The sequence below is a fragment of the Odontesthes bonariensis genome, chromosome 22, assembly GCF_027942865.1.
Source record: "Odontesthes bonariensis isolate fOdoBon6 chromosome 22, fOdoBon6.hap1, whole genome shotgun sequence".
In the NCBI taxonomy this organism is placed as follows: Eukaryota; Metazoa; Chordata; class Actinopteri; order Atheriniformes; family Atherinopsidae; genus Odontesthes; species Odontesthes bonariensis.
Window position 1 is genome coordinate 21,957,691 of NC_134527.1, and position 14,550 is coordinate 21,972,240.

The 14,550-nt window shown below is 41.6% G+C and overlaps 1 protein-coding gene across 3 annotated transcripts in view; it reads right to left on the reverse strand.

Moving 5' to 3' along the window:
• Nucleotides 1–10,275: 10,275 nt before the first annotated feature.
• The window catches only part of ap3b1a (adaptor related protein complex 3 subunit beta 1a), a 69,651-nt gene continuing 65,376 nt past the window's right edge, over nucleotides 10,276–14,550 (reverse strand). For all 3 annotated transcript variants that reach the window (XM_075455900.1, XM_075455899.1, XM_075455901.1), the window contains exon 27: nucleotides 10,276–11,165. In XM_075455900.1, the coding sequence (XP_075312015.1) occupies nucleotides 11,012–11,165 (154 nt within the window). In that variant the 3' untranslated portion in view covers nucleotides 10,276–11,011. The remainder of the gene's footprint in view (nucleotides 11,166–14,550) is intronic.

A 14,550-nucleotide genomic window follows, 5' to 3' on the forward strand; every position in this document is an offset into this window, starting at 1 on the left:
AACCTGTAAGAGTCCACAAATCCTAACACAGTGGTGTCATAATCTATAGTTGTAAAGTGTAAGATGGCTACTTATTCCCATGCTGTTGTCTCTCAGTCAGTTTTACTGCGAGGTGACAAGAAATGCGAGTCATGAGAAGTAAAAATGTGTAAGCTGCAACCATCTACTTTAGTATGTGTCTAACCATGTATTCTGAAACACGTAGACCTAACCGTTAGCATGTGAGCGTGCAGTCGTGGAGTAAGGGATTGTGATCGGGAGGGAGTTAGAAAAGTACAAGAACTGTGGGAAACATAGTAAAGGAAGAGTGTCAATCCAGATATTTTTTGTATGAGGGACCAGTGTCTTCCACCATCAGCGTCTTCCTCCACGTCAGTGTTTTTGGCCAAACGAACACTAGCAAGACATAGAAAAATGTATGGAAATGTAGCACGTCGATATGCTGATGAAAAAATAAAAGAGTAAGAAAAACGTAACCGTACGATTTTTGGGCCTTAATTGTTATTAAAAAAAAGTGTGGACCACAGGAACTACTTCACATTCTGTCAGGAGATTTGGTTGATACAGCCACCATGATGTCATGGATGTTTTGAAGGCACGAGTTCAGAATATTTTAGCCAATGCTGCTTCAAACTTTTGCATCAAGTGCGATTGATGGCAGGCTGATCTTGCTGATCACAGGGTAGTCGCACTCTGCAGCATATCGTCTTTATAATCCATCTTATTCTAAATTAAGCAATAATTTGATGAATTAACATTTTGTTCTATTGAATAAAGTATGAAAATAGTAAATGGAATCTTAAAATTCAATGAAAAGCAGCAACCTTCCCAAAGATCTCAGTACAAACGGATTATTTTGCAACCAGCCAAGTCAAGCAAAGTCACAACTCTAATTATAACAAATACATCCATAAATACAATGTGTTACGAGGGGAAATAAACTCCTGCAAACACAATGCATTGTGTAACAGGAGGGAAATGAGCACATACAACTGTTTAGAGTAAGCAAATCATGACAAAAGGCAAATTCAATTTTCTAAATGCAACTCAATTCGTTGAATGAACAATAAATTCATTGAAAACAGAAAACACTTGCACGCAGAGGCACTTCTTCTCTGATCTCCAGCCTCCACTCCGGCTTTTATCATCATTGAGAGGCTGATGCAGATGCAAAGTGTTTGCAGGCGGAGAGGCCCTGCACTCTGCTCGCGGTGCTTTATTGTGTGCTCGCCGTCACATACAGGTCTTCATTAGGAGCATCTAGAGACTTGGCGAGGGGCTTTTGTGTGCGTGAATCACTGTGGTTTATGTGTCTTTTGCACCACTAATATGCCACTATGTCAGATGGAGTCTGTTTTAGTGCACGCCTTTATGGGGGCAAATTGGCGGCGAATAGGACAGCGGAGCACTTTAACAGCACTCACCTTCTCTTCACCCCTTTTAACTTATTAACTTATATTAACTCATTTTAACCTGTCAACAGGCTGCATCTGTATCACAAATAAATCACAGCAGCGGGCACGGATGGGTGCGAAATGTGTTTACCTCTGAGTGAATCCACACACTCAGGCTTTTTACCTCGCAGTCACTGTTAATGAAGCCAGCCCTCATTTTGATTGTGTGATCACTTTTTAATGCACTTGAGAGGTTTTTAAAGTGCAATCAAATGCTAATTAAAGGCTAGTGATGTTTTTTTTTCTTCTTCTTCGGGCCTGACCATAAATGCTCTCTCTTTGCGTTTTCTTTTGTGCCTGCTTTCACTACAGAGGAAACATAAGTAGGAGTCAATTGTTAAATGCACCTGCAACACGGCCCTCTGTGAACTATTCTTCTTTTCAGCAGACACAAAAAAGGAGGGTAAAGAAAGTGAGAAAAGCAGCCTTTTAAAGAATTTGCAATGATTGGGTGGGCTTCGTGGTTAAACCCATAAAACCACAGTGGATGGACGTTCTCTTTCAAGAAATTCATATTAAACAATATCGTACATGTGCTCCTTTTAAAGCGTTAAAATGCTGAATTATATTCCAGCTATTATTGTGAAAATTGTCAACCTTTCTTACAAAAATTCGAAATCATTTTGAATCAAATCCACTGGATGCTTTCACATTTCAGCCTAAATGAGTCAGATCATACATGCATGCACATCCAGGCTCGCTTCACCCAGTGCAGGCAGGCACCAGCCTGTTAGGAAGCGCTCGTCCTCATCTCCTCTGGACTCTAGATTGATAAATGTGGGACACCAAAAAGGAAAGTGAAAAATCAAATTAGCAGAGTTGACTGTGTCTGTCCCTCCTAATGGGCCTTTGATTGAACATTTCAGTGTGGAAACATGTAGTCATTAGTCTCCAGGCTCCAAAGAAGCATTTAAAAGAAACTTCTGTGCAGCTAAAAAAAGAAAAATCTAATTACATACAGGAGACGCAGGAATAGCTGCGAAGCATCAATTTAAGCATAATCACCACAATTACCGTTCCCTCGGGTCTGCTAGAGTTACACAATGATTGTTTTGGGAGTAGAAATTGTATTTGCGGGAATATGACACCTTTTCCTCAGATGTCTTCCCATCATCAGGCAGGTGTGGATTTTTTTTTTATGACTGTTTAGCACATTGAGGGAACATTATTTTGGGTTGTCAGAGGATTGGCTGCATTAGCCGCTGATGAAATGATCAGAATCTGTTTATATGCTGAAGCCTTTACTAATCCGTCTTAGAATCAAATCAAACAGATTATACAACGCAGGCGTGCGCGCCGAATAAAAAGGCTGCAAAGGGTCACTTCAAACAAATTAAAATCTTTTGTTTCCAATTCATCCTCCAGTGGTATTTACCCATGCAACGGTCCACAATATCAAAATAACAGACGCAGCAACCTGATCCGGGTTACTTTTGTGATTTATGGTTCAGTTACAAACTGGCAAGAGTTACGTCACGTGCTGGCGAGTTGGGCCATGTATGGTTGATTTGTGGCTGATTCTTAGCAGGCAGGGATGCTTCATCACCCTCATTAAAGCTCAACCCAGATAGATTTGGAGCCTAATCCAGTCTAATTTGGGCATTTATGGCTCCATTGTGACTCTATTACAGCTCTGGCAAGTGTCATTTGGGCCAGATATGGTCAAAAGGTCAGTAACTAACTTGGGTTACTGCATCGGTTGTGGTGGCCATAGGTGGCTAAAATGTTATAGGCAGACTCTGACATGAACTATGGAAAATGTCCTGAGGGCCAAAGATGGCCTATAGATGGGCCCGAAGAAAAAAATGCATATTTGGGTCAAAAATTATTTTCCATCTATTTGTCAACACCAGGCTCAATCAATTAAGTTTCACTCAAGTTTTTTTGAGCAGGTGGTCTTTTAAATTAATATATGTTCATTTTGTTTTGCTTCTTTTGGTCTTGCATATTCTCGATTTTTAATCCCACCTTCTTTAATTATTTCAGTTGGTTTAAGCAAAAGTAAAATCCCAACATAAAGTCCTCCCACTTTCTAAGTAATTTTAGGTCATTCTTAAGTCATTTCTTAGTACATTTTCCAAGTAATGTTGTGATGATGATGCTTTCTGTGCCTAAGCAGGGCTGTCTTTGCTTATGTATGCTGTGTCTTTGCCTGCATGTCTTTGGCTCCCTGTCAGCTGAAGGAAGGGCTGATCAGACACATTCTGGCTAATGAGAAGTTGCTCTCACTGGTAAGGTCAGACAGGCGCTTCCTCTAGTATCCCCTTCTTGCCTCCCTCTATCCCCCATCGTTCCCTCCATCTCTCAACTCTCCTCAAACAGAGACGGTGATAAGAACCGCAGAAAAGGCCCATCATGTCACTGTGTGCTGCGGCCCATAGAGGCAACGAAATCAAGCTGTCACTGCACAGCGATGTTGAGGGAGAGGTGAAGGGGAATAGAGGCAGCCCCCTGTTCTCTCATTCCCTCCCCAGAGCCCATTATAGCAGGTGCCAACACTGCTGGATGGATCTTTCTCGCACACCGTCCTGTTTCCATCACGTCAGGCGACATTCCGTTGACCGTTAAATCAATTTTTGGAAAGTCTATCCTGACCTTAAAAATAGTCCTTACAAAGAAATCAAAACAAAGCAAAACAAAAAGAAACAAAAACAGAATTGCAACTGTGTGAAACAACAATGCACAGGAACCTCGGCGTTACACCAGCCGTTAGATCTCTTGATGCTTAGTTATGTTCATGCAAATATGAAGTTCTTCCTGTATGACTTACAGGATTTAGAACTATTCCTGCCGTGTAGAAATCATTTGTGGAATGACCCGTGTGGCGAGCACCATCATCACTCAAGTCTCCTACTTAGAAAAATAACTGCTATAATGGCATGTTTTGGGGTCTTTCTGTGTAGAGTTTGCATGTTCTCTCTGTGCATCGGTGGGCTCTCCAGCTCAAAATTCAAAATGAAGGTGGGAGTAAATGAGTGAATTTAAATGGATCCTATGGTGTGAGTGCTTGGCTGTTTGTCTCTGTGAGGCCCTGTCATGGCCAGGGTCCAGAGTGGACCCTGCATCTCGCCCAGTGGAGACGGGCTCCAGCCACCCTACATTGGATTAAGCAGGTCTGGAAAATGGATGGATGTTTTATAAAAAATATTCAGTAGCCTAAAATAGCTGTGGATTGCACAGTCGTGGTTAAATATGGACTATCAATTTAGATTTAAATAATGTCAAAGGGAATGTAGTTCATGTGTGATATCAAAGCATTGGGGGTTTAGTCCAGTCTTTAGATTTTCATACAACTGTTGCATTATTTTCATGTTATTTAAATGTGAAATGGAGTTTAAATGTATACCAGTGTTTCGCACAGGCTTGCTATTACAACATAAAAACACAACAAATTACCCATTTTTACTCTTAGCAACAAGAGTAAAGCACTAAGAATAAATTAGAGCACTGACGGCTGAATGTAATATTCATGTTTTTTTTCTTACACTTTGTACAGGCTACTGGGATAGCTACAATGTAGGCTGTGTGTTGATCTGATGTGTGAGCCAAAATGAGGATTGTTGCATATTTTTATGAGCCTCCAAAGTTAAAAGGGCATACTTGAGCATAAGATTCCATAATTTGTGAATTTAAAAAAGATATTTTGTGCAGACAAGATAAAGTGAAACTAAAATCCAAAGAAGTTCTGCGAGGTCATATTTGAGCTAATGCTAACGGTGTGCATACTTGCTCTTGTTAACAAAGGTAAAACGCTGTGTGTTTTCACTGACGTCTTCTATTTTTGTCCGTAAGATTACACCAAAACTCCCAGCAAAGTTTCACGGAACTTGGTGGAAAGATGGAGCTTCCTGTGTCATTCCAGTTTTCATTTTATTTTAGGATGTTTGCATGCTAACATAATGGCTGTAACATAGCCTGGTGTACAAAAAAAAAGTTTTTCTCAACAGAAACTCTTTTACAGCAACACAGTTAAAGAAAAAATAGCAGAGTTACATTCAGAAAACAATAGTCATGAGTTACAAGAAAACAGATATATAGCATATTAAAGAATGAGTTAAAGGGAAACTCCGGGGCATTTGAAGCGCAATCCCATTGCTAGAGGTTGTCAAATACTGATAGTAGGACACAGACTGGTGCAAATCGGTGCTCCCTGTGCGCCGATTGCGCTGTTTGCGCAGCCTGTCATGCAAGCCAAATACGTGGTGGCTAAGGGGCAAGTGCTAAACCTTCCACGTAAAACAACAACTTGCACACTGCAGAAACGTCACACCACTTTATAAACCATACGACAATAAAGTCAAAACTGCGTTCAAGTATTTAAAACATTACAACAATATTACTGGGCATGTATTGTTGTAATGTTTTAAATACTCGAACGTAGTTTTTCTAGAGAAGATAATTGCTTTGTATATGGGAGTATTGTCCATTGACTGTTTTGGGCTTTCACATGCACGCACATACCAACAACCGGTAAGTGACATGCTGTTTATAAAGTTGTTTTGTAACGTCCCCATGCCAGTAATGTGAGAACCATGCATATGGTTTTGATGGTAAGGCTTGTGACTTTATTGTCGGATGGTTTATAAAGTGGTGTGACGTTTCTGCAGTGTGCAAGTTGTTGTTTTACGTGGAAGGTTTAGAATTTGCCCCTTGGCCACCACGTAGTTGGCTAGCATGACAGGCTGCGCAAACTGCGCAATCTCCGCACAGGGAGCGCCGATTTGTCTGTGTCCTACTGTCAGTATTTGACCACCTCTAGCAATGGGATTGCGCTTCAAATGCCCCGGAGTTCCCCTTTAAGCTGATAATCATCAGTGAAAGGAAATAAAATGGCACGATCCCTTGTTCTTATTGTTTTACCATAACAGACTTTAATTGTGTTCACTTTGGTTTGTTATCAAGGACCTAATGATAAATAGCTCGCCAGAAATTGATGCTTTAAAAAACACAACATGTTTAAGTGTTTGATAGTGTAATAGATAGAAACAGGAACTGGTTATAACCAGTATGATATCTCACTTTTCCCTGGGGTTCCTGTTCAGCTCCAGAAACCTTACACTGGGATGATGCCATTAGAGGTAGTTTCACTCAGTAAGCTCACACAATTTGCACTTGACTGGTCAAACCAAAGCTATATGCAAAGAGAAAAATAAATTTTTAAAAATCAGCAAAGTCAGTCGGATTTAATAATCTTATCCGTCATGTATGTCTGTAGAAGATTGTATGGCTATTAATAAATAATTAGACTCTTTAAGAGGTAAAAATCAACATTGCCAGACTAAAAAAATTTACAAAATATTGGAATTGCAGTTTTATTTTGAATAAATTGTAACTTAAAATAAAAATCCCAAACTTCAGGAGTATCTTTCACAAAATAATAAAACAGAGCCAGCTGCAATTTTGTTAACAGCAACATTATGAGATTTAAGTACATCAAGTTGTGTCTTTAATTAAATGTACCTGTATATTTGTCTTTAATTTATTATATAAGCCATTTCTGCTGCTTGAAATGATACAAAACATTGAAATGGTAAATGACTGACATGAGAAATGACTGTTCACTGCTACTGGCAAACATAGATATAACGTTAAGTTGTTAATCAAAACAGATCCTGCACTTAACTGCTCTTTTCTTTTATGCTTCTAATTAATTAAAACACTATGAATATGGGGCTTTGTGCAGTGTGGGATTCACGTGGGTGGTGGGTTGTTTGTTGCTTTTCTGTTGCCCTCTGGTTAGTTATATTTAACGGACAACAACCGTCACCCCAAAACGTGCTGGTCGACAAGATTTCAGTCTCAGTTTTCTGTAAAATACCTCAACCTTTAGTGAACCTATCAATTCATTTTTTGCGTATTATTCTGGAAGAAATACTTGTTATTTTTTTTCCCAGTAAATTCATAGTAGCTGTACATTGCAAATATTCGGATTAAAAGGGACTTAAAAATACATTTCTTTCAGCATCTTGTCATATTATTTAGCAGGATTTACAGTAAGAGGCCACTATTTACCCTGCTACTTACTTGATCAAATGCTCTTGATTAACTGATCATTATTATGTGTGAGCACCACTATAAAAGCAGAGGTTTTGGCAGTTTGCTGGTCTGGAGCATTCAGATGTGTGTTAACACAATTCCAAGGAGGAAAGACATCAGCAATGATCTTAGAGGAGCAATTGTTGCTGCCCATCAATCTGGGAAGGGTTACTACATCTCAGACTCTACAGGCCTCAGTTAGCATGTTAAATGTTAAAGCTCAGGACAGCACAATTAGAAAAAGATGGAACAAGTATGGCTTGTTTGGAAGGGTTGCAGGAGAAAGCCTCTTCTCTCTAAAAAGAACATGGCAGCACAGCTTAGGTTTGCAAAGCTGCATCTGAACAAACCACAAGAACTTCTGGAACAATGTCCTTTGGACAGAACAGACCAAAGTGGAGATGTTTGGTCATAATGCACAGCAGCACGTTTGGAGAAAACCAAACACAGCATATCAGCACAAACACCTCATACCAACTGTCAAGCACGGTGGTGGAGGGCTGATGATCTGGGCTTGTTCTGCAGCCACAGGACCTGGGCACCTTGCAGTCATTGCGCCCACCATGAACTCCTCTGTATGCCAAAGTATTCTAGTGTCAAATGTGAGGCCATCTGTCAGACAGCTAAAGCTTGGCTGAAACTGGGTCATCAACAGGACAATGATCCCAAACACAGCAGCAGATCTACAACAGAATGTCTGAAAAGTCCAGAACTCAACCTGACTGAGATGCTGTGGTGGGACCTTAAGAGAGCTGTGCATAAACCAATGCTGCAAACCTCAATGAGCCAAAGCAACGTTGGAAAGAAGAGATCATTACTGCAAGTTTTTGCTGCTAAAGGTGGTTCTACAAGCTGTTGGATCATGATGTGGACTCTAAATTTTGGCCTATTTTTTGTTAAATGATGACACAGTTTAAGATGTCTAAAGTTTTTTACAGTCCACGTCCTGGTAAAGACCAGATGATTTTTCATTATGTTTTTAGACATAAATCCTTTGAAGAAAAAGAGGACGTTCTTTGTTTTTCACACAACTGTGAGAGCAAGTTCTTATCAGCAAGTAACTTGTTCAAACATATCTGCACTCTTTACATTTCTGTGTGGATCTGTATGATGCTGAAAAAAGCAGGCGTGTGTGTCTGGCAGGCCTGACACAGCGTGTGTGTGTGTGTGTGTGTGTGTGTGTGTGTGTGTGTGTGTGTGTGTGTGTGTGTGTGTGTGTGTGTAATGGGAACAGCTGGCTGAGGGAATGAGTACAGAGGGAGAGGTGATGGATGCGAAGTGGAGCTCCTGTGACAGATGAGCTAACAGGTGTTCACCACAGCCCTCAGAGAGACACTATTTATGAGCCGGAAAAGACAGCCAGACGCAAAGCACACTACGCCACCGGCCGCCTCGATGCTAAAGCACATCACGTACGTCTGCACAACTTGACTCAACAATGAGCAACGCAGCAAAACTGGCTTCAGGCGGCGACAGCTTTTTTGTTTTTGTTTTTTTTTTTTTTTAAACAGTCCAGCTGAAGCATTTCATCAATCTGCCAACACAAAAGCTTCATACATCTTGTCCTGCTAAATATTTAACATAAAATACATTTTTATAGCCCCAGTACTCTTGATCCTGCGGCTTAACTCAGCATCTTCATCTCACAGCTGAGAGACAATAATTCTGTCTTTATGGTGTTATTACTGCTCTGCAGCCACACACTTATGATCGACTTGTTTCACAGCAATGCCTTTGGTTTACTGCAAAAGACTTCCAAGACTTACAGCAACATACACACTCATCAACCACAACATTCCAACCACTGGCAGGTGACGTAAATAACTGGTTATTTCACAGTGTAATGGAGAGCTGGGACATTTTACTTCCTGCCATACTGGTGGATGTTACTTTGATGTTGCTCTTTTAATAGATTTTGTACAATAAATGTTGATCTGGGTATGTTTGGAGAAAAACAAACCGCATCTCATTGCTGTTCTGCATCACGGCAGCGTTTAAAAACTAAGTCAGTTTTATATCTACTTGTTTTTACATGATCTCTCGTGCCCAAAATGTCCCTTAAATGCCAGAAGGAGGCCGAAACAAGGACAAAAAGTATTATGTGGGGTGTAAAAATGACCTAATCTAATCCAACAATGACACTGTGGTGGTGTGCCACCAAAAATATGTCTGGAAATCATTTTGGACTTTATAAGAGGACAAGCACACAGGACAAAAGTCTGGGAAGCATCAATCCCAGCAGCACGAAGACAGATCTGAACCCTCACATGCCGAGACGTCATGGGGGAATGCCTGGATGCCAATACAGCGAGCACAAACAGCAATTTAACACAAAAACACAAACTTTGAAGCAAATTTCTTTTAAAAATGTGTTCTCTGAATTGTTTCGTACCCCATGTATCTACATGCATATCAAATAGTCTTTAAAGGGAGGACTACACACCCCCCTACTTTATGTCCAACGAAAGACCTTCTTGAATTTTTTCATTTCAGCACAGCTATGATTAGTTATCCACACGCAACACTTTATTTATGCCTTTGTGAATGAAATGTATCAATAGTGACTTATTTGTCAGCAACATACATTCCAGAACTGAAGGAATAGGGAGAAGATCACACGGCAGCCAATGAAGTAACAGATTCATCAAAATCATGATGTGATGAGTACACAGCCTGTCGGCCAACTAGCCGAGCTCACTTTAACGATTTTTGTGCTTCAGCCACGTTGAGTTAAATGGCCGCACGGCCTGCAGTCAAGCTGAAGAAAACGAAACAAAAAGGAAACTGATTTGGTAAAGTCACATTTTTATTGTTCAGAAGTTGCATACAGATAAAAAGACATTTGAGCCTAATGAACGGTTGGTTCTGCATAACAATATTCCCACAGTGAAGGCACTTTAACATAACTGGGGCCCATTTAAAGACCGGAATGTAAAGCTACATCAATGTTTAGTGTCGCTAAAGCTTCCAGAGGTTTATAGATGGAAGATGATGAGTAAAAATCCCGTCTCCTTTATTCCTGGCAATTAAGTTAATTGAAACACTGACGAGGGACAGAAAGTGTTGGCACTCTTGCTACTTTTCCGGCCCACTCAAACATATGTACAGCTGTTTGTACACCGGCATGTTTAACATTAACAGGCATTAACAGGAAGAAATGCGGAGAGCCGTTGGCTCAATAAATGGTCGTTTTTGTTGTGTGGAGTACTGTTATGTTCTGATCTGGATGACAAAGATGATTAATTTCAACATAATGAGAGGTGTCGGTTTTTAAAATTTAACTGTGATGCCTTCTGAGTCTCTTCAAGGGGTTCAATACTTTTATGAAGACTTCCATACATGTATTCAGATGGTTCAGGACAAAAAAAAAAAAAACAGATGTCAAAACAATTTCTCCGCTGTCACGAGCTCGCGAGTAAAGTCGCAATTGTCCCAAAACATGAACTAAACATATGAAAAATCTTCAGTTAAGAGTCGGTACCCTCTGTAATTACGAGAGAAATTGGAGTGAGAGGAGGATTTTACGCCTGGGCGAGGGCTTGTTTGAGGTCTCGGAGCAACATGGACGCCATGACGCTCTTTTCTGTGTTGACGGTGAGGAGAGCAGCGGAGGAGTCCCTCAGCTCCAGCGAAACCAGGACCAGAGCTCCGCTGCTGACCGTCTGGCCGGCAAACCTGCAGGTGACGGAGAATGCTTTGATTAAACTCGATAACAACAAAAGCAAGATCTGCTGGAGATAAATAGGTCTTTAAGGACAAATACTGCCAAATATGATCTCTGGACGGAGATGCTGTAGTTTGGTACTCCAAGTCATTTTAAGCTCTATTCTCCTCCTCTGTATTGCAATCAGGACTGAGGTCTATAATCCAAAGTCTTAGATAAATAAACCCCAAATTGTCTTAATTTAGGTCCGTTTTCTAATTAAATGTGGGTAAAATAAAGTTGTGAAAGGGGTGCATCGCCACCTTGGCTGGAATAAACAAATATTTTTTAAATAAACATCAATTCATCTTTATCAGCTGATGATTTCTGGCAGAAGTGATGGGCATCATAGTTTTGTGGGATGAGATTGTTGCAAAGGGAACGTTCCGCTTTATTTATAATGACGCAATCCGGTTTAGTTTCAATATAATCTCACATTCCCTGTTATTTTACGATAATATTCACCTCTTCAAATACAAAAACAGCTGGTTATGAAGGCAGCATGCTACTACAGCTCATACATAATGAACCATGTATTTGAAAAAAAAAAAAAAAAAGAGATAAATTGGCCAGCAATGTGCACATGTATACACTTGCTTCTTAAAACCCATAAATCCACATGTTAGAGAATATTCTTACACCTCACACCTTGTAATTAGTCTGAATTAGAGAATGAGACAAAGGGGGGAAATGATGTGACAGGAAATATAGAGCAGAGCAACAGAGAGTCTATTATCCCAGCTGACTGGAGAGCCATTAGGGATGAAACACGCCCTTCATGCCAGTCAAACAGAATTCAGCCTGTTTTTAATGGACTGTGAGAGTCTGAGTGTGTGGGAGCCTTGGGACCAGTATGGGGGATGTCCCCCGTCCCACCAGCTCCCTCTGGGCCATTGGGGGAATTCTCAGCACCTCGTTTCCTTGGATACCATCCCTGCAGACTGGGGCAAATCTGGGCGCACATGGTCCCCATTGAGAGCGCTAACAAGAGGCAGACAGAGGCTACGACCCAGTGTGACCCTCTTTGAGGGTGACAGAGCTGAGCTGGGCCCCCTCACGTGGCTAACTCCGAGCCATCTGCCTCCGTTTAGCACTACATCCCCACAACAAAGACCCCCTGCGGGAGCCTGCTTAGGCCTGACAAACAGCCCACAAAGAGCTCCACGTAGGCCTGACTAAAGCCTGTGAAGAGCCCCCACAGGACGGCCTGCGGACAGGCGCAGTCACGGAGGCCTGCGACGTCATGCTGCGTGACGAGAGCGACTAACACGTCCACCAATTAGCACGCACATATTAAAGATGAGAAGGAGGGAGGACAATGAGAGGACATAATGAAACTATGCTGGCTCACACAACCCGGTGTGTCTGGGTGCGTCCCTGGGGAGCTGCTAAGTAACCATCAACAGAGGAGAGGGAGTTTATCAGGAAGCTCTCAGGGAGGAAAGAGACTCCATCCTTGGACTTAATTAAAATATTAGCCACTTCAACAGGAAAGACATTCATGAAGAGGATGAATTTCCCAAAAATTACAACCTCATTGCTCTGCTTAAATTTCTTGAAATAATTCAGACTGTATACCAGTCCAAATGACTAATTAGGCATTCAGGATGTACCTTCAGTTGTGGTTTCTTCCAACCTTTAAAAAGCAAAAACACAAATCTAAATGTGTTTTTTTTTTTATTGTTCATATGCAACATGTAACCACAAATGCTTGTCTTGTTCCTTAAGCCCCTCTGTTGCCCCCTCCGTCAGCAGCCTGAGGTGTCTATGAGGTCCCTGTGGCTTTGCTAATGGATTTAGGATATAAATCTATCATTTACTGAGCCAGTTAACACCACCCTGAGGCTGCTTTCATTCCGTCTCTGGAGACACTGCTGTGTGCTTTTGTTCATGTGTGGTAATAGGAGCGAGGGAAAGAAACAACAGTGGGTTTTGATTGTGTTTGATTTCTAAGTGTTATTTGCATTGAATGCTTTTTTTGTTGTGTTTAGATGAGGGGGAAGAAAGAAAAAAAAAGATCACATCTGGATCTAACACAACATCAATGCATTTTTACGGACTAGAAGGGAGCGATTAAGGTCGGCCATGCCTTAAACGGGTCATTGGTATTCTGCACTCTTCACATACAGGGCTAAACACTGGATTAATTGCAGTGTATGGAAAGAAAAGCAAAGCATAACCCCTGGACTTAGAGCAGGTGGATTGGCATCGATCGGCAGGGCTGCGGCTAAGCATCACTCTCCAATTATCCGTGATTCTCCTCAGTGTGGAGAGCCTGTGTGTGCCATCTGCCTCCCCTCCACCCTGCCACTGCAAACACAAAGTGGGCTTCACCTTTACATTCACCCGCACGCAGAGAGGACACAGGCCGCAGTTTCACCGCAGAAACAAAGAAATCGGGACTTAAACAAAAATCCGAACAACGAGCTGAAAAAAAAAAATTGCATCGTTTTCGTCTGAATCAGTAAAGCTGATGCCAGATGTGCGGTGGTCACAGCTGTGTGCTTGTTGACTGCTGGTTCTTGGCCAGGAGGACGAGTGGTTGGAGCGTCCTTCAAACTGAGTGGTCAGCGAGGCCAGACCAGAGCAGGACGCACGCCGGCGGACTCAGACCGGGCAGATGGCCAAAGCCATTAGCCCCAATTACAACCAGGAATCCTCCACACATCTCCAGGGCTCGGCCATACGGGCGAACGTCAGCGCCGCGCTAGGGGGGGGCAGCGGGGCAGGCGGACGAAAAAGGCGGAGATGGAAAATAGACAACATTTAAAAAGAAAAAAGGGACAAAAAATATGAAGAGGAGAGGGTTAAACATGGGACCCTGCCGGTGCTCTTTACACCACCTCAGGCCGTGTACATTACACTTTCTGCTGAAGCAGTCTACGCAGAGGAGTCGATTATTTAATTAGTCAGATTATAAATGATAGGCGATTAAATTCAGAACAGGAACAACAACTGAACAGGGGGAAATTCTCTTTTGAGAGAAACATAATGTAATTACACTCCAGTGTAAAAAGGAAGCATAGCTTATAAATCAAATGGTTCAGTTTTTTCTTCCTCAAAATTAGACTCTAAACAGAGGGATTGGCAATGCATGCAAAATTCGATCAAATTTGCTTTCAAACGGACTGAAAAATGGAGCACATTTATTCTATTCCGCCTGTTTAGACATAAACAAGAACAGCGTTTTCTACATTTGCTTTCCTGCTTGATTTATTGCCATCCTCCTTTCCAGCAATCAATTTCTGTGTTTCAATGGCATCGCCCCCCCCCTCCCCTCCCCTCGGCTCGGCTTCAGCGCCCGTTTGGGAAAAGCAGTGCTGCACCCTGCTGATGAACAGGAGGAGTGCAGCTACT